Genomic DNA, 18,947 nt, shown 5'->3' with positions numbered 1-18,947 from the left:
AATTATGGGTAGGCTTATACAATGCCATTTACACAGACATGATAATCCTGCCAGTCAAGAGCCAGATGAGGACAAAAGAAAGTCAAAATGTGTGTTTGCACAGACTAGGGTAGGATCAATATATAGGTTTTTTTCTGATATATCGGCCACACCATGGAGTAACACTCACTGCTCTTTTACTTGGACTGGTTGGTTAACCTTAGGTTATGTAGATATCATATCCTGGTTAGGAAGTTATCTTATTACACACAGTATTCTAGCAAATTAACTCTATGACAGTTAAGTCAGATTGCATATATTAAGAATTAAGCCAACATTATAAATGTAAGGTAACTTGTAAAACGTAAAGATGTAAAGACAGATGTGATGACGCATTAAGTTCAAATCACTTATGCTTGCCTACAGAGTGCTTGCTGGTTCTGCTCCCTCCTACCTAAATGCTCTTGTAAGGGCAAATGTTACACCCAGGACGCTGCGCTCATCTAGTGAGCGGCGTCTGGCACTGCCGCCTGTGAAAGCACGGCAATCCAGACTATTCTCAGTTGTAGTTCCACATTGGTGGAACGAACTGCTTAGCACTACCAGAGCAGGGGAGTCCCTCTCTACCTTCAAGAAGCTCTCGAAGACCCAACTCTTCAGAGAGCACCTCCCTTCCTTAATGATAAATCCCAATTGATCATACATTTGATGCTGATTGTTTGTTATTAGCCTAGGTAAGGCCCCTTAATACTACAAAAGGGCAGGTGTTGTGCCGTGTGCAAATACTCTGGCACATGCCCACATGCACATGTGATCTGTAAAATCATGTTCTCTGTGGAAGGCCTGGATGGCCAAAGCATCTAAGAACAATATGTAGGCCATTCAGGAGCTGAACACATGCAATATCATTCAAGGGTTTTTAGAGTCTTAAGGGGATTCAATAAACCAGTAGTTTTCCTTACACCCACACATTAAATAATCCAACCATTCATTTATGTTAAAACAAATACTCTAAAGCATACAAGCATACTTAATTACATTTTTGTTATGTTCCTCAAATCTAAAATGTATGTTTGCATTGGACAAAGAATTTGTGGACTGTGATGTGTGGGTGAGATGTTTTATTTTTCATCTGGCAGAGTGCTCTTGATCACTCATGCTACTTTCTCTAACCCTAGAGAAAACATTGGTGAATCCCTTAAATCAGTAGGTGCTAACTGAATAAGAACAAATCATGGATACAAACATAAATAAGAGGACATTTGTTTGTAGAACACTTCCTGCATGAGGCCCGATGTCACATAAAGCATGGAAAACGGGAGGACAAGAATTCCTAATGTGATGAGGGATACCCGGGACCTGGAGTACTTAACACTACTTTCCTCATTCATTAAACAACTGTGCCCATCACTGTGCCAATGGAGGCGGTGTGATGGTAATTATCTTGTCTCAGTGGAGACGAATGGCAGGGGCCCACCTGCACATCTGCCTCAGAGGCAGCGCGCATGCTTTTGAAGTCAAGAGAGGTGTCGAATGGATTCTCGTTGCTTGCCAGAATATAGGATACACCACTGACAGGTGCTGAGCCATTGCACACCTGTGTCTCTGTCACTTTAGGCAATGTTTTTTGGGTCGCATAATCTGCTCTTCGCAGAGCACAAGTTGTATACCTCTGTTTCCCATCCGATGTGCTGGTGGGAGAGAAAGCATCAACGCCTCCTAAACTGGTTAAAGAAACAATAAGGGGAGAGAGAGAGAGAGAGAGAGAGAGAGAGAGAGAGAGAGAGAGAGAGAGAGGAAAGCTGTGTTTTATTCTTCTCTATTTTATTGGTTCAACCTTTTCCATGCTGTGCTCAGCGTCTCAGATCTGTACTGTATGTAGAGCGTATTTATTCCTCTTGAAACTTGCTGAACGTGTACATTTTCTATGCTCACAGTCACAACTTAACAAATCAGCTGAATGTCGCTTAGTGCAGTCAACTAAGAACCATCAATTATCTCATTACAGTTAAAGATGCAATTACAGTTGATATAGCAACTGGTCCATGACTTTATAAAAGACTTGTATCTATGGCTACGGGGACAATTTTTTTTTTCCTGAAAGCATCTCCTTTATGGACTGACCTATTTCTCCAAGGAGGCTGAAGAAGTATGAAAGCTCCTCTGAGGGAAACTGTAACTGTATGAATGGCAAGGCTAACACAGAGGCAATGTCCATGGTGATACCCTTCATTTTACAGGGTATCAATTCAAACCAACTGTATTTGTTACAATCTGTACCTGCAAATCAGATGGAAGTCATTGTTGAGGATGAGATCCAAAATAGTCATCCATCCCATTGCCATGACTAACATCTAAGAGCTCTGAAACTCCTCTGTGCTGGAGCCTCTATCCTTCTTCTTTACTCTCTCTGCTCCTCAAACAAAGCAAACTACATTTACATTTAGTCATTTAGCAGATGCTTTTGTCCAAAGCAACGTACAAGGGAGAGAACAGTCAAGCTAAGAGCAATAAAACCTGGTGTAACAATAAATACTGCTTTTTTTCCCAAGAAATAGAAAAAGACATAGAAAGAAAAAGAAGTGCGGGACTGTCACTGCTTAAGTGCAAATTAAGCCAAGGTGCCAGTTAGGAAGGGAGGTGCTCTCTGAAGAGTTGGGTCTTCAAGAGCTTCTTGAACGTAGAGAATGACGCCCCTGCTCTGGTAGTGCTAGGCAGTTCGTTCCACCAACGTGGAACTACAACTGAGAATAGTTTGGATTGCCGTGCTTGCACAGGCGGCAGTGCCAGACGCCGCTCACTAGATGAGCGCAGCGTCCTGGGTGTAACATTTGCCCTTACAAGAGCATTTAGGTAGGAGGGAGCAGAACCAGCAAGCACTATGTAGGCAAGCATAAGTGACTTGAACTTAACAAGGGGCCATTACCTGTCTGTGTTTAAAGAGGATCAGAATGCACACTCACACACTGCCCTTTCTCGTGTGCTAATAGCCAGTACATAGAGGCTTAACAAGATACTTTGTCATTTTTCAACTGGGGCCCCATTTTTAGATCTTTTTGGGTCCAAACGTTCACTAAGGACAATGAAGTGTATTGTAGTTGTAATTGTAGTATTGTAAGAGTCCAATATTGAGTTAGAACAGTAAAATTGACAACTGCATAACGGCTTTACAATTGAATCCTTTCAAGCAAGCTAAAGTCAACCGCTTATGTTTGCCACTGACTTGCCTCATGTGTACCTGCCATTTTTGCGGTTTCCGGTTTCAACGTTATAAATCTGGACTGATTTTGGTCACTAATATTGTCCTCAGTTAAAGTTTGGACCCAAAAAAGGGCCCAGATTGAAAAATCCCCAAAATTCCCTTTAAGCCACAACCTGAAGGCAGGCTTCATATGGAGAGGCCACTTTAAGACACCTTGTCTTGCCTGATGACTGATGCACATAATTAAGAATACATGTTGTTCTCTGACTGTTATATGAGTTATATATATATAGTAACAGAATTACAGTAAAAAGTGGTGTAGTCCACACAGCAGAACTGTAGCTTGGACATGAAAGATGAAATCTCTGGTTTTGTTGTTCATACTGTCCATGTCAATTAGCAGAAAAGTCCATCCATGAAGACAATCAGAAACACAAGGTCTTTTCAAGTCTTGACATGTGTAGATCTACGCTGAACACAATAGACTTGTTTATTTTCCTTATTTGTGTTTCATATCTGTTTCTTGAATTGTTTGTGTCCGCAGTAGCAACTTAAGGCAGATCTGGTCTACCAAGGCCAAACACTCCACCATGTAATAAACATAAATAAAGCTGACAAACACATCTGTTTACAGTTTTATTACTCAACTAGACTTGAATCGTACCTACCATTGTTTTAATAAAATTCTCTGAGTTAAGAAGTGAAGAAAAAGGGTCACAGCAAGGCTTCACAAATAATGTTCTACATGAAAAAATTACACTATTTTCAGACAAACAGTCACTGATTACTAAATGAAACCCTATTTCAGGAAAATGAAAGAAAGAAAGATGTACAGAGCTTACTTCACAGAAACAAAATATTTATTGATTCCTTTTAATGAAATAGAAATGTAGTATTTGGTTGCGGCTGAGGCTGAGGCACACAAAGAGACTACGACAGGTGCAAGCTTAAAACAGCCACTAGATTAAACACAAGCTATACCACTCTCCAACAACAAAAGCTAAGATTTCTGAAAAAAAATGAAACAGCAATGCATGTTTGACATTAATGCAACTACTGTAGCTATTCTTCATTGCTCTGTCCTGAACATGAGAAAATAGCGTGTTTACTTACAAAATGAAAAGATTCTTAGGCGATAAACTTTAAAACTTTGACTTTGAGAAACATGTTTAGTCGACAGAAAACAAGTCCATTGTTATGGTGCTGAGCAGTTATGGTGCGGTCATCACATCATCACTGTCTGACGTGGGAGAAAACTACAAGGGAAGAACGAAATGAACAAGCGAGCCTAAAAATGAAATGAAATAACTACCCTGTGTTCTGTAATGTACGCGAGGGGGGTGTGGGCTGAGGGTGGATTTCAATCGCTGTAGAGAATGTCTTTGTTTGCTTCAGGAGTTTCACAGAAGCCTCTGCCAGGAAGGGAGAATAATATCTCAGTGTTCCAGAAGCCTCCGGCGATGGCGGCATGACACAGCTCTGGCCCCTTTGTGCGTCTCTACGCTACCGTGCGTGGGTGGTGCCACCACAGGGAATCAAGTGGCAAATGATTCATAGAGATTTAAAGATGATATGAAAAACTGTTTAATGATATGGCCATACCCCCCCCCCCCCCCCCCCCCCCATGTGTGATGGCATATCTTCTGCAATGGTAAGCCCCTGGCAAATGGAACAACCCTACCTCGGGGAGGAATGGTCAGGAACCAAAAGACCAAATAGCGAATACATCACAGTTAAGTTTTGCTTCTCAGAGAAACAGGATAACAACAGCAATGCAACACTTCACAGACGCAGAGATACTTCTCACAACATCGCGTCTCATTGTTTATGACATCTGAAGTCTCTGGAGATGGGTGCATCAGCAACATTAAGGAATACTGTATTCCATTTTAAAATCATCTTTTTAAGAAGAATGACTTCACCCCTAGCATTGAGCTTAACTGCATTATTTAGAAAAAATGTACAGAGGCGGGCATGGGGCTGGAGGGGACTGGCCTCGGAGAGTGTACTCCATTCAAATGTATATCATGATGTACCAAACACTCAAATCTACGTCAGCATTCGCCTCGGATGATTTTGAAACAGAAGATGACGTATTGAGCCATTTCCATCCTACACTATAAAATGCTGATTTTTTTATAAAAATGGTAATTTTGTCAATATTAACACATAACAGCATTGATGTGTTTCATCACAGTACAGTAATATAATTTAGTTTACAGCCCAACAAAAGCACATTTAAGTCTACACTACCTCTTTAATCACAACGTGTGTGCATACTGCATATGGGAGAGATAAAAAACAACAGGGAGAGGAGAAGCGAGAGAAAGGAGAAAGAGAACTAAGAGACAGCGTGGGTGGAAGAGGACAGAAGGATATGAATCCTGGAGGTGGATTCATGCCCTTGCTTTTCTACCGAGTGTCTTACTTATGGGGCCCCATAAAAAAAAAACACTTTATTCTCACATATTTCGCTCATAACTCACTGACACTAACAGGCACAAGTCTGTGAATGTGTGTGTGTGTGTGTGTGTACGTGTGTGTGTGTGTAATTGCTGACCAATGAGGCACTTCTGAGATTCTTATTCTCTACTGAGGCTTTTATGTCCTACCAGCAGGGCTTTCTGTTTTTTCCCTAAGCTCTTTGCCATGTGCTGTCCCCACCGTCTTTACTCATTAAAGACTGTCTCTGCATCAGGGGATATTTATGGGAGCCTCTCTACATGTAAGACTATGTCGACGCACAGGAGATAGGTGGGTAGGTGCATGACACTTGAAAAAGCTACAGTAAAGCACTCAAAACTGTCTAGCTGAACTTCATTATTCTGCCTCTACTGGAAATTCAGTGACTGACTGAGACATACGTATATTGTAAAATAAATTATGAAACATTTTGTTACATTTGTCATATTCCCCCTGACAAGAGCTGTTTTTTTTTTACATACATGGTATAAGTCACCAACATTAGATCACAAAATAAGCTTAAAATCTCTTTTCACATTTTCAGAGTATAGATGCCAAATGCCCTGCCACGCCAAAAAAAAAACACCTTAAAAGCTTGATAAAACTTCACAGGATAATTTACTGTCTGTTAACTTCTGTCATCAGCCCAGAAATGTAGCATAGAATATAGCTTGCCAGTTCAGTCCACTGTCACCCAGGCCTGCATCTGTTGTCGGTAACAAGTGAAACCATTCTAAACGTGGCTAATTAAGTATTGATGGATGCTACTCAGGAGTGCGGGAGTCGTCCGTAAGACATCCACCGCCGGATGCTGCTGCTGCGGTTTGATGGCGTTGGCACAGGTGCTTTCACTTGTGCGCGGCCCGCCCGTCCTAATGCCGCATGCTGTTCGCGACAGGCATAACAAACTGAACGAGGGCCTTATATCAGCTGCTAAGTGGCTGTGGCCTCACCGGGGCCGGTAAACACTCGGCGCATCAACAAAGTGCAGCTGCACCTCATTTGTGCTGATTGAAGGCAATGCGGGTGATTGCAGTGCTCTCCCTTGTCACTTTGGATACTGCTGGGGGGGGGGGGGGGGGGGGTTGGGAATGAGAAATGTATTTGTGAGACTGAGGGATTTTTAAACCTGCTCTGCGCTTTTCGGTAGATCCACCTTTCAAATTGGAAATACAGGATTGGTGGTCTTCCTGCCGAGCATTTCTGCCTGACGCACCTCCTCTGGTGCCGTTGGAAATCTAGTGTACCTGGTCGATAACTTGTTAAGAAAATGGTTTCATTGGCTAGTCATCTTTTGTTGAGAAAATGGTAATGAGGGGTAGTAAGAGTGATTGTGAGCACTTAGTTTGGATTTACACTGGAATATCTACTCCCCTGGAGTCCTAAATCGACATACCTGAGATCACTGAAAATGCTCAATTACAGGAGTGTCAGCTACAGGGAAGCAGCTGAACGTCTCTATGACGACTCAAGGTAAAGGCACATGCATATGCTATGCACATACTGTTGAGTTTTGTCCGCTCAGTGCGTTGATGCTGTGCATGTGTGTAGTTGACTTTTCATTCATCTTGTGAAGTCACAAATGGTCACAGTTGGATGTATGCTAGATATTCAAAGGTTAGGCAGTGAGAAATTACTTCCAAGAGAGATCAGTCTGCTTCACAACAAATATCTTGACATGAACACTGAGCTCCTTTCAATCGAATGTGTTTTTTTTGTTATTTTGTTCTGCTATCATAGAAAAAGAATGGCAGAAGTTCACGACTCAAAGCAAGTCTGCTGAGGAGTTAAATAATACTGTAAATCTATTTCAAGTAAAAGGCGGTAGCCTTTTTTCACACTACAAGTAGCTGATCTGCAGAAGATTGTTATTCTCCACTGGCTCCTCTGGCAGTGGTTTGACACTTCCGTTTTTAGCTCCATTAAGTAAGGAAGGCATGGCCACCGGAGGCCCAGAGCCTGGGGCTTTCCCTGGGCCGTTCTCTGCCGCCATCCCCCTCCCGTCTGGAGAAACAAACTCGTGTGCCTCTGAGGCTGCTACCTTGTCGGAGAGCAGTGCACAAGAGGTCTCGGCCTGCTGCCGGGTGACATTGCCGTTTCCGTTCTGGGTGATCTTACAGATCTCCGTCATCTCCGTCACCTCCTCCTGATCTTCGTCATCGTCCTCCTCCTCCTCCTGGTTGCCCCTCACACCCCTCCGCAGGCTCTCCCGTGGCTTGAGCATGTGGCGCCGCTGCTGCAGCTCCTCCTCCTGCTGCGGCTGCTGCTGCTCCCCCTGCCGCTGGCGGCGGTGCTGGTCTGTGGTGTCGTGGTTGTCCAAGCGGCGCGAGGAGCGGCACAGGGCCTTCCGGAAGCCCCTCTTGAAGTTGTCGGACATGAAGCCGTAGATGATGGGGTTGGCGCAGCTGTTGGCGTAGGACAGCACCACGATGAAGTAGTAGAGGCCCTTGGGCTCTTTGGGCAGCTGCACCATCAGGTTGAGGATGTTGAGCGCGTAGAAGGGCAGCCAGCAGAGCATGAACACGGCCACCACGATCACCACCATGCGCGTCACCTTGCGCTCGGACTTGCGGCGCTTGGTGGACGTGGCATGCACCTTCTTGCCCGAGCTGCGGATCTTGAAGACGATGAGCAGGTAGCACAGGCAGATGACCAGCAGCGGGAGGAAGAAGCCAACGATGGAGGTGAAGATGATGAAGGCCGCCCGCCACACGCTCTCCGGTTGCGGCCAGATGATGTTGCAGTGGCCGTGGTGCACGCCGGCAAACACCACCACAGGCAGCACCACTGTGAAGGAGAGCAGCCACACGGTGGCGTTGACCACCTTGGCCACCTGCGGCCGGCGCCACTTGCACGAGCGGATGGGGTGCACCACGGCCAGGTAGCGGTCGATGCTCATCACCGTCAGGCAGAAGATGCTGCAGAACTGGTTGATGGCGTCCACCGTCATCACCAAACGGCACATGAGTGAGCCAAAGGGCAATGAGTGCATTGCACCCTGCACGGGGATCCCCAGCATGTAGAGCTCGTCGGCGATGGCCAGGTTCAGGATGTAGATGTTGGTGACCGACTCCGTTTTGGAGTAGTGCAGCACGATGTGGATGACCAGCGTGTTGCCGCCTAGGCCAATGATGCACACCACGATGTAGATTAACGGAATGAGCACCCCCGATATGGGCCCCTGGGGGTTCGCCGGGGTCGTGCTGTTGCAGCCGGTGTCGTTGAGGAGGCAAGAGCTATTTAGGGTGTCATTGAACAGGGCCTGGAACATGGGCAGGTCTGGGTAAAGGTCGAAGACAGACCCGTTGTCATGAGCGTAGCCAGCTGCGAAAGGGTACGCGGAGGTAAACTCCATGGTGCCTTGCTTAGAAGCCGTGGGCGATGACCTCTGTCCACCCTATAGCTATAGCATTTGTCCTGAGGATAGGAAAAGAAGTAGGTCAAGGTATATATGTGAATTAAACTGGATGTAATTAGGAGAATAATGAGGCTATATACTATCGGATATGATTCACAATACATGATACAGAGTACATTGAAAAGGGGACCCCAAAGGGGATTTCTTGATATCATAATAGCATGCTTAATTGTTGGGCCTACTTTTGCTTTCAATCTGACCACAAGCTATCATCACAGTTAACACTGATAATGCAAGCAGTCAGGGCGTGTAATTTCAGCCGGCGTAAATTGTCCAGGGAGAAAAAACTAAAATGGCATAGCGATCAAAGGCAAAGGGAAGTGTGTACACATGACAAAGTGGTTTGGGGGAAACAAACAAAAAAAAAAAACACAATTAACTGATAAGAAGAACTCATGGGAAAGACCAGAGCACATGGTGTGGCCGTCATCGTGGGTCAGACAGGAAACAATTAAGTGAGATGGAGAAGGTTGACTTTGCCCTGAGGTCTGTGTTTGGCTAACCTCTGTGGCTGCTATTGACAACCCAGATAAAACCAACAGCGTGTGATCCCACACACAGACAGCACAGCTGTTGCCGATAATTGATATTTTATCTGCAACCGAGCTGTGGGGAGGTATGAGTGTTCTGTGTCATTGCATTAATTAAGTGTACATGTGAGTGTGAGTGTGTGTGTGTGTGTGTGTGTGTGTGAGTGTGAATGAGTGAGGCAGAGAGAGTGAGCTGAGCTGAGAGCTGAGAGAGTGTGTGTGAACGACCGACCCAAGTGATCAGGTGTCTACTGATGTACGAGACACTGCTCTGTGCAAACAGGGTGCTGACGTGTCTGTGTTTGACCTCCTGGAACATTTACACCTGCCTCTTTTCACTCTCGCTCTCTCTCTGCTGCTCATACATGCACCAATACACATACTTTCTGTCTCTCACACATGCACACATTCACACACACACTCATTCACACACACACACACACACACACACACACACACACACACACACACACACACACACACACACACACACACACACACACTCATGGGTGTAAGGGAACAAATAAAGAAATATTGTCCTGATGGTCAACAATATACAAGCACAGCCTTACAAAGGGATTAAGTGTACTACTGAAGAGATCCACTTTATTGGATATATTTGTCAAGTGCCATGACTCAATTGAAAAACACCATTTTCTATGGACTTTCTATGGAGCTGAGGATGTTTGAAGAGTTTTGTTGCTAGAACAGTATACATTGAAAGCTTTTGAGTTAACGCCAATGTTGATCTAAAATGATAAAACAAGTATGTTAAGGACCGATAACTAAACAATCAAGCCTGTTTATCATGATACTTTTCCACACCTGATTGGAAATTTTGGTTCGGTTTCGGTTAAAACTGCTTTAACCAGCCAATAGAAGCCTATGTTGTTGGTAATAGTTACTTTTTGCGGCACTGTAAATAAGCAATGAGAAAATTACATTTAAGAGGCAATATCTGTGATGTCTGAAGCACAAGCACCACTTGTTAATGTTAGAAGTTGGCAGAGGCAGATGTAAAAACGAATTTAATGGCTCAAACATTGACTGTGTAATATCCATTTGAAAAACAAATGATTAGCTGAGGGTGACATCTGTGGACTGAAATGATCTAAAACAGCAGTAAGGAGTTTTGGTCTAAAACTAGCAAGCTAATTAGCTTAAGGGCATGTAGAAACCTTGCCAACACCACAAACGGTCCATTTGGCACTAACAAAAGCTTGGCAACATACTAACTAGTGTATTTTTAGCGATGGTGTTGGCAATGTCAAGCTGTCTAAAGCTTTTCTTTCATTTCCGCAGGGTATTATGTTCATGACTGCAGAACTACATAGTGCATGAAATGACCAATTAATGTATTGGTCTTTCATATGACTATATATGTAGATGATCCCAAAACTACTTCCCTATACAAATAGTTGCATAGCCATGTGATGTGGTTTATATTAGACTGTCATTTTCTTCATCATAGTGTTGTTATTATTTTGTTACTTCATGGACATGCTGACATACCATCATTCTGAGCTCATGAGCGAATGGTAAATGGATAGAGGACTTTTAATAATACACTACTATTAATTTATATTCTGTAGACTTTTAATAATACACTACTATTAATATCTATTCTGTAAGCTTTTAATAATACACTACTATTAATATCTATTCTGTAATCTTTTAATAATACACTACTATTAATATACCATTAATTCTGTAGTCTGCAGTGAGATTGTTTGTCAATAGATGAATGAGTGGTTCACTTGAGATAAGGACATACAGCACGACACAGGAAAGAGAAAACACGCGTCAAGAGTGAGGAAAAAACAACTTGCGTTGCATGTCTTGCTTTTTTTGTGGCCACCACAGCCTACCCTTCTCTCTAAAGGGGTGTACATTCTCATATTGATTTGACTGGAGCTAACCCAGGCAGTCTAGGGCGAGATCTGGCTAAGTTAGCAAATGTCCAGAACGGCATGATCCTTTAAAAGCAGATGGAAAGCCTACAGGCCTTATTGCTGTGAACCGGACAATTCTGGAACCCAAGAAGCCGGATGAAATTAGGGCGCATAGCTTGAAAGAGCATATGTGGGCTTTCATCTTAAGTTTGTGCGCTGATGCTTAGGTGAATCTTACTCTCTCATCAAAGTGAATGATGGAGAGGACCATTTTATTGTTATTTATTTTGTTGTTATCTGAATTATTTGAATATTACTGTAACTGTTTGAATGCGCTGAAATATCTGACGTAGGTCAGTTGTGATGAGCGGTTCATGAAGAGTGCTGAATGAACAATAACAAATACACAATATCCAATGGTTTTATGTGCATGGAACACACAAACACTCAGTCCCTCAAATATACACACACACAATAAAATCGTCTCTTAAATACGAGGGTATGAGTTTTTTTTGCTTACACTGATACAACACAACTATCCTAAATCTCTCAACGTGTGGTGAAAAATACTACCTATTTCTTTGCATACAGCTTCTAATCTGTTCAGCTAACATTATTAAATATTTGTATTACCACAAATATTAACGTAAAACCCTGTGGAGCATTCATTTACACCAAATGTACATAAAATGGTTCATGAAAGGTTTCCAGATGAGCATAATCACTCTCCATCCCTCTCTATGCTCCAACTTGCAATACTGTTTCATGATGACAACCCTATACATGCACTGAACTCATCTCCGTCCAACAGAAAGAATTTTATTTGCCGGGACCAATCAGCTGTGAAGGGAAGGGCAAACAGGACAGGATAATAAGTTGATTTTCCAGTTGATGTGTGGAAAATAGATACATTTTTTACGCTCCATTTCTGAGAGCCAAGGAACCGATGGATAAAAACACATTCACAGGTATCAACACACACACACACACACACACACACACACACACACACACACACACACACACACACAAACACACGCAAACGTTTAGACAGACTGCTTGGTTTGCAGAGCTCGGCTGGCTTCAAATAAAATTAAAAACATCCTTTCAATACACTCAACAAAATCAATTTCTGATTTTTCATGAGAAACACTCCTTTTCTTTAAAAGCTTGCATTCTGCCTGGCTGATGGATTTCAATATCCATTGCTTCCGAGAAACCAATGCCATTCACCATCTAAAGCAGACACACCAAATGTCCTTGAATCACATGCGGCTTTGAATACTTTACAAACTAAAAGGATCCACTCCAATAGTAAACAGTGAAATGGCCCATGCAACATCCCTTCCACCAAGTTTCATAAAATTCGGAATTGGTAGTTTGCCCTAATCTTGTTGACAGGCAGACCAACGGAAAACATGATCTCCTTGGCAGAGGTAACTATAGCAACTATAGTAACTATAGGTAACTATAGCATGTAACTGGCTCCAGGAAGTACAGATTCTGGACTGTGCTATAGCTGCACAGAGCGGCACAATCTGGTGAAATAAACACAACAGCCTCATTAAGACTTGTGCTCTCCCTACAGCATGCCATGGTCCCCTCTGGTGAAATGCCTTTTCCTAACAGGCTTCACAGATGTCGCACTCAGGACAACATTTGAATTTGTTCGGAGGACAGAAGGGGAGGGGGAGGGGGAGGGGGAGGGGGAGGGGGAGGGGGAGGGGGAGGGGGAGGGATGCCACGGCTCCCAACCACAGACCCTTGGCATTCACATGGCTACAGTGCTCCTGCTGCTGCTGCTGTTGATCAGCCTCTTCCTCATCACAGCTCACAGGGGAGCCGTCCATCGAGCTGCAGAGGAGCCCTGATTAGGTTGGGAGACAGCACTATGGCGGTGTGCATCTGATTGTGCCTCTGAGCGGGAGCCAGTGGAATCCAACCCACACCCCCATTCCACTGTCATCTTGGAAACTGGGGAAAATAATCAATGTGCATCTACAAGCAGAGATGTCACTCTTTTCCAACACGAGCCTCCCCAACACACGTTTTTAAGTGAAGCTCAGGCTTTATACCGACTTAGAGAATACAGGGCAGACATTGGTTGAGGCGTCACACAGTCCATCAGACAGGGAGTAGCCCAAGCCACATGTACAGAATACAGAGCAGATCTGCCGCAGGTTGTTTATGTAATCTCACTTGGCACCTGAAGCAGTGTGGCACAGTGCCGACCTGCTGTCGTATAGAAAGTGCCAGCCTACACAAACACTGTCCCACTCTAGCACCCACCACTCCTACAACTCATGCGTGGAGGAATTACATTCTTAAGCCTCCTTTCGCCGAATCCATCCAACCCCTGTTTTTACATCGACTACAAAAATTCCCACGGCAGGTTCTCACTGGAGGCCGAGGCAGCGCTGGTGGCACTCTGGTGCCCCCGTTGATATCTGGCTCAGCGAGTACCACCAGCAGGTCTATGGGCGATGCGCCAATCAGGCATAAATTGCTCCCGGTGTGCCACCTGCCACACTGCGAACATCTTTCTCTCTCTCTGTCTCTCTTTCTCTCTTTCCTCCACCCTCAGGTGCCCTTTGATATGACTCTGCTCTTTTGATGCCAGCTTGACGCTCTTTGATTTTCAAGAGGGGCTGCTGGCCCGGGCTGTCATTTTTACAGATCCTCTTACCCCTCTCTCTCCTCCCCTCTCTCCCTATCACTTTCCTTTGAGCCTTTCCCTCTTTGCATCTGGAAAACAGAAGTTTAATGTGTCTTCTCTTGTCGATATTTCTTGCATCACTAAGTCTTGTTGCAGTTCAACGTCTGACTACTCTAAAAGATTGACATCATTGTGTTATTCATTACAAGACCGTGGACCTCCTTGGGGTATTACACAACCTCTTAGTCAGCCACTGTTGGAGGTAAGGAGAGATTAGATCCTACATGGCTCAGGTCTGCAGTGGAGGTTTCAAATGCAGTACAGCTGATAAGTAGAAATGTCAGAGGAAATGGCAGTCGTACCTGTAACTCTGTGTGTGTGAGGGTGTTGGTGTGTGTGTGTGTGTGTGGGTATGTGCAAGTATTTTTTCCCCCTCATTGAACATGAGATTATGATCTCCTCTGAGATGAGACACACTTACGGGTAACTTAATGCATCGACACCACCCTCTCCATCATGGCAGCGTAAAAACAGCAATCGTGTAATACATTCTACTTTCAAAGAACTCTCCATTTTTCTCTTTAATAAGCAATGTTTGTATAAGGCCTGTCATCTTTTCTGCTTCCCTGTGGGTGAATTATTTATGAAATTCCATCCTTGAGTTGCAAAAAGGAGCCTCAAAGCAGTGGTGCATCTCCATCATCAATCATCTTAATTTCAGCTCACCTTTTACACACACACACACGCACACACACACACACACACACACACACACACACACACACACACACACACACACACACACACACACACACACACACACACACTCAGGGGGTCGTGGGTGTGGGATAGAGGGGGTCAAAGGGGAGGCGACAAGTGCTGTAATTATAGAACACAAAAAAAGAGAAACGACTGGTGATTGTAAGAAGAACAGCACATCACAGAAAAAAATAAGTAGTGGAATCAAGGCATTCTCAGCTTGAAAGTGTATTTGTGTGTGTGTGTGGGTGGTTGGGGGCTGGGTGTGTATGTGTGTGTGTGTGTGTGTGGGGGGGGGTGGTTGGGGGCTGGGTGTGTATGTGTGTGTGGGTGGTTGGGGGCTGGGTGTTAAACTCCTTTCATTCCCGGAAATGGCTTCAAAACACTGGAAGGATGGTGCGCACACACACACACACACACACACGCACACACACACACACACACGCACACGCACACGCACACACACACCCACACAAACACAAACACACACACACACAAACACACACACCCACACACACGCACACGCACACATGCAAAGTGAGTTGTCCCTGTTCATGACCTGCTCTCTGTCCTCTGTTAAGCCTGGCCGAGCTGCCTGTGAAATAGTCCAAACAATAGTCACCTGCAACCCTTACTGAAATCATGTGAGCGCACACACAAAAACATAGATGATGACATAAAGAGCTCTTTCAGGTTTGGCTATCAAAGGCCGGTACCTGTCTGTATTGGACAGCTCTCACATTACCAAACAATGTTGTTTCGTGTACATGACATGTCATCATTATTTATTGAGTTTAATGGACTTTAAAGCGCCTTGAGACAAGAGTATTGTTTTGGCACTATATAAATACAATTTAATTGAATTGATACATGCATGCAAACTGTATAAATTCAGAGAAATGTTCAACTGTTATTCATACTCAAAAATATATTTTCCTTTAGCATACAGAACTATCCCTACACATCTGCCAATGGCAAAGCCAATCTGCTCAGAGTAAGAGGATGCAAATACAAAATCCCAAAGAAAACAGCAAGCCTCATTTTCTTACCGATCTATTACACAGTCATTTCATATACACTTGGCTTGGCTGCAAAGCATTTTGAAGGACCCATTCAATTCGATCGGCGATGATGATATCTTCACTCAGGGAAAAAGAAAAAAAAAGCAGAGATGCTTTGAAGCAGCGATGTGAAATATACACTATGAGATGTCAAACCTGAAATGTGCTCTCTGTTATGAGAGCTCCTTTCTTGTAAGATGACTGGTGTGGGCGTCTCACATATACAACGCTCTCTGGGGCCGATAGAAGGAGAAAATAAACTAAGCGGGAATCCCAGTTCTCCGGCTGTGTGATGCATTGCCCTAGCCTCTAATGACTTTTACTGACCGCACTCCTATAAATAGCTGTACCGAGCACACACAGGCCCGATCCAAAGCAGAGAAAGAGCACACAAATACTTGGTCATTTGGAGCCTTTTGTACACACTGAAACAGGTACAGAAAGAACTTGCCCCCCCTCTGACTGATACATGTCTTTGTGTCTCCCAGAGGGGCACAATCAACTAATTGGATATTTTCAGGGAGAACGGTGTGCAAAGCAGCGGGGGACAATAAATCTGGGCAAGGTCTTTTGACCGTCCTTGTTTGCATGGGTGGCTTTTCTAATGAAATGTAGTCCATTAAGTGCTGTAGGCTGTACGCTGCAGACAGGCTCTGTGTGGAAACTGGGAAACTGTCAGGCAAAATAACCGACTCTGGAGTACTCTTATTGCTACTGTTGTTTATGTAAACAGGACGATGCAGAGGGAAAAGAAATAAGAGGGAGTAGGAAATGACTCGAACCCAGGTCCCTTTGAAGGGGATGCTCTCCTGAAGACGTGACTTTTATGTGGAGATGAGTCGGGATGAAGGACCCAGCTGCCAGTGCAGAGCTGGGGTAGACGAGGTTGAGGATTCAGTTATGCGGAGTGTGTGTGTGTGTGTGTTGGGTGGGGGATGCTGCCCCCCCCCCCCCCCCCCCCCCCCCCCATGTTTGGCTCCCTCACAACTGTCAAGCTACAGGCTCACCACAAAGCTTTCAAGCTCGCCAAGACAGCCATAGGGTCCATTGGAATCAGCTGTCTTATATGACAGTGAGGCATTCGAAACTGATCAAACTCTCTTTTCCTGTCTGCCAAGATGTCTCCAAACTGCCTCCATGATGTTCACTTCTGAAGGCAATCTCGATGCTGCCCATTATCCATAATCAACTGGAACAATGCAAAATATTAAAATATTCTTAGAAGATGAGACACCTGTCTATTACTGCAGCGAGGCATCAAGGAACTAAGCAACCTATTGTTTCGTACACAACTACACACACACACTCACCTGTGTGCACATTTTCACACACACAGCCATGTGTGCACACACTCTCACACACAGACAGGGTCGACGTGCCAGATGCCTGAACCGGGGTCAAAATAATTTTAATAGTAAAGTAAAAATACGCTTGACAGCAGGCTTGGAATATTCAAAGACATCCTTTATTGTTACTTCAACTTAAAATACACTATTGTATGAAATCATATAACAGTAGCCTAGCCCATTTACTAATGAGATAATAATCACTTCCAAACTTTAAGTTAGCAAATGTCAAAATGATGTAAAGTATGCATTATATAAATCATGATCCACCAATAACACATGCAAGTTACATCTTACTTTGATTAACTGTAAATGTTTAACTAAGCCAACTGGATGATAACTATAGATACCGTAGATAACCAGCCACAAATAGCCTGCTGCAGTGGCTAGCCAGCCAGCTAATCCTGTGCAGTAGAAGGCTACATGATAAGGACCACAATGTAGCCACAACAATGTCCCACCTGGCTCTTTTCATGCCTCAGCATGTCTGTTGTGTTTTTAAAACTTAGCCATCCGCTCCCTTGCTTATATTGCAGCATGAATTGATGGCATGTAATGCAACTGTGTAACATATAATGTAAACACCTTCTGAAAACATAGCAGTTTGTCTAAATATTCTACCCATCAATGGCCAACATTCTCTCCCCACTGGATTTAGCCAGGAAAAACTTCCCTGGTCACAGACACTGAGCCTGCACACATACACGTACACACTCCCTCACACACAGATGTGTACACACACACTCACACAATCACGTACTGTACACATACACCGACGTGTGTAAACAAACACTAACACACACACACTCGCCACAGTTACCAGAACTAGTCTGTTATCTTTTCCACCACACACACACACACAAAAAAAGTGAATTGTCAGTGATTACTTAGGCATATCATGCTCAATGTGCTACCGCTGCTGCCTGGGGCGCTTATCTGGTTCCACAGTTTGGTGGTATAGACACTCTGGCACACACTCTGGCGTTGCTGCTGAGGATGACAGCGGCTTGGCAGGAGTGAGGAATTCACTGTCATTAGTGCCACCGGTGAAATGTTACAAACAAAGGGGAAATAAAACTGAAATAGAGAAGAGTAATGAAAAATGTCTGAAATCCAAAGACAAGGTCAGAGATTACAGTGAGGAGAGTGGCACGGCCTGACTACTGTTTGAAGAACTTATCAGCACTTAGTGGGCATAGCAATTTTCCGCGTAAACCCCTTTCCATCCCGCTCGCCCTCCCTGTGCGCTGGTTTATTCATGACGCAGTGTTTTTGGATGAGTTCTTGCATCTGTGGAACTACTGTTTTAACATTCATGTTTGTATGTTTGTTTGTTTGTTTGTCACTTTGCATTCCTATTCTGGGGAAAATGCTACAATACAGCAATAATATTCTCTCTCCATGTATTACTCTCAGCCAAAAAGATGACAACTTTGTGGCATCTGGACCTTTTCTATACAGTGCACAAAGGCATTTTTTGTCTCCCTGTCATCTTCTAACATACCAAATTGCTGACCAATCATCTTGAATAACATTGGCATTCCTGTGTAAAACACAGCCAATTCTCTGTGAGTGAAATGTGGTATGTTACGCAAGTTTTTCTCTTACGCAGATAACTCCTCTCTGCTGGTGACAAACAGT

At 44.0% G+C, this 18,947-nt stretch overlaps 2 protein-coding genes across 2 annotated transcripts in view; one reads left to right on the top strand and one right to left on the bottom strand.

Moving 5' to 3' along the window:
- The window catches only part of LOC308367159 (beta-galactoside-binding lectin-like), a 65,082-nt gene that overhangs the window by 16,065 nt on the left and 30,070 nt on the right, over window positions 1–18,947 (top strand). The gene's annotated exons all lie outside the window — the stretch shown is intronic.
- LOC308367153 (somatostatin receptor type 5-like) lies at window positions 7,485–8,999 on the bottom strand (the record flags this gene model as incomplete). The annotated part of the gene is made up of 1 exon (XM_080840967.1): window positions 7,485–8,999. The coding sequence occupies one exon, from the start codon at window positions 8,997–8,999 to the stop codon at window positions 7,485–7,487; it is 1,515 nt and encodes a 504-aa protein (XP_080697093.1).

This window comes from Sprattus sprattus (assembly GCF_963457725.1).
Source record: "Sprattus sprattus genome assembly, chromosome: 6".
NCBI lineage: Eukaryota > Metazoa > Chordata > Actinopteri > Clupeiformes > Clupeidae > Sprattus > Sprattus sprattus.
Note: the sequence above shows the minus strand (reverse complement) of the source record. Positions and strands in the feature narration are given on the sequence as shown.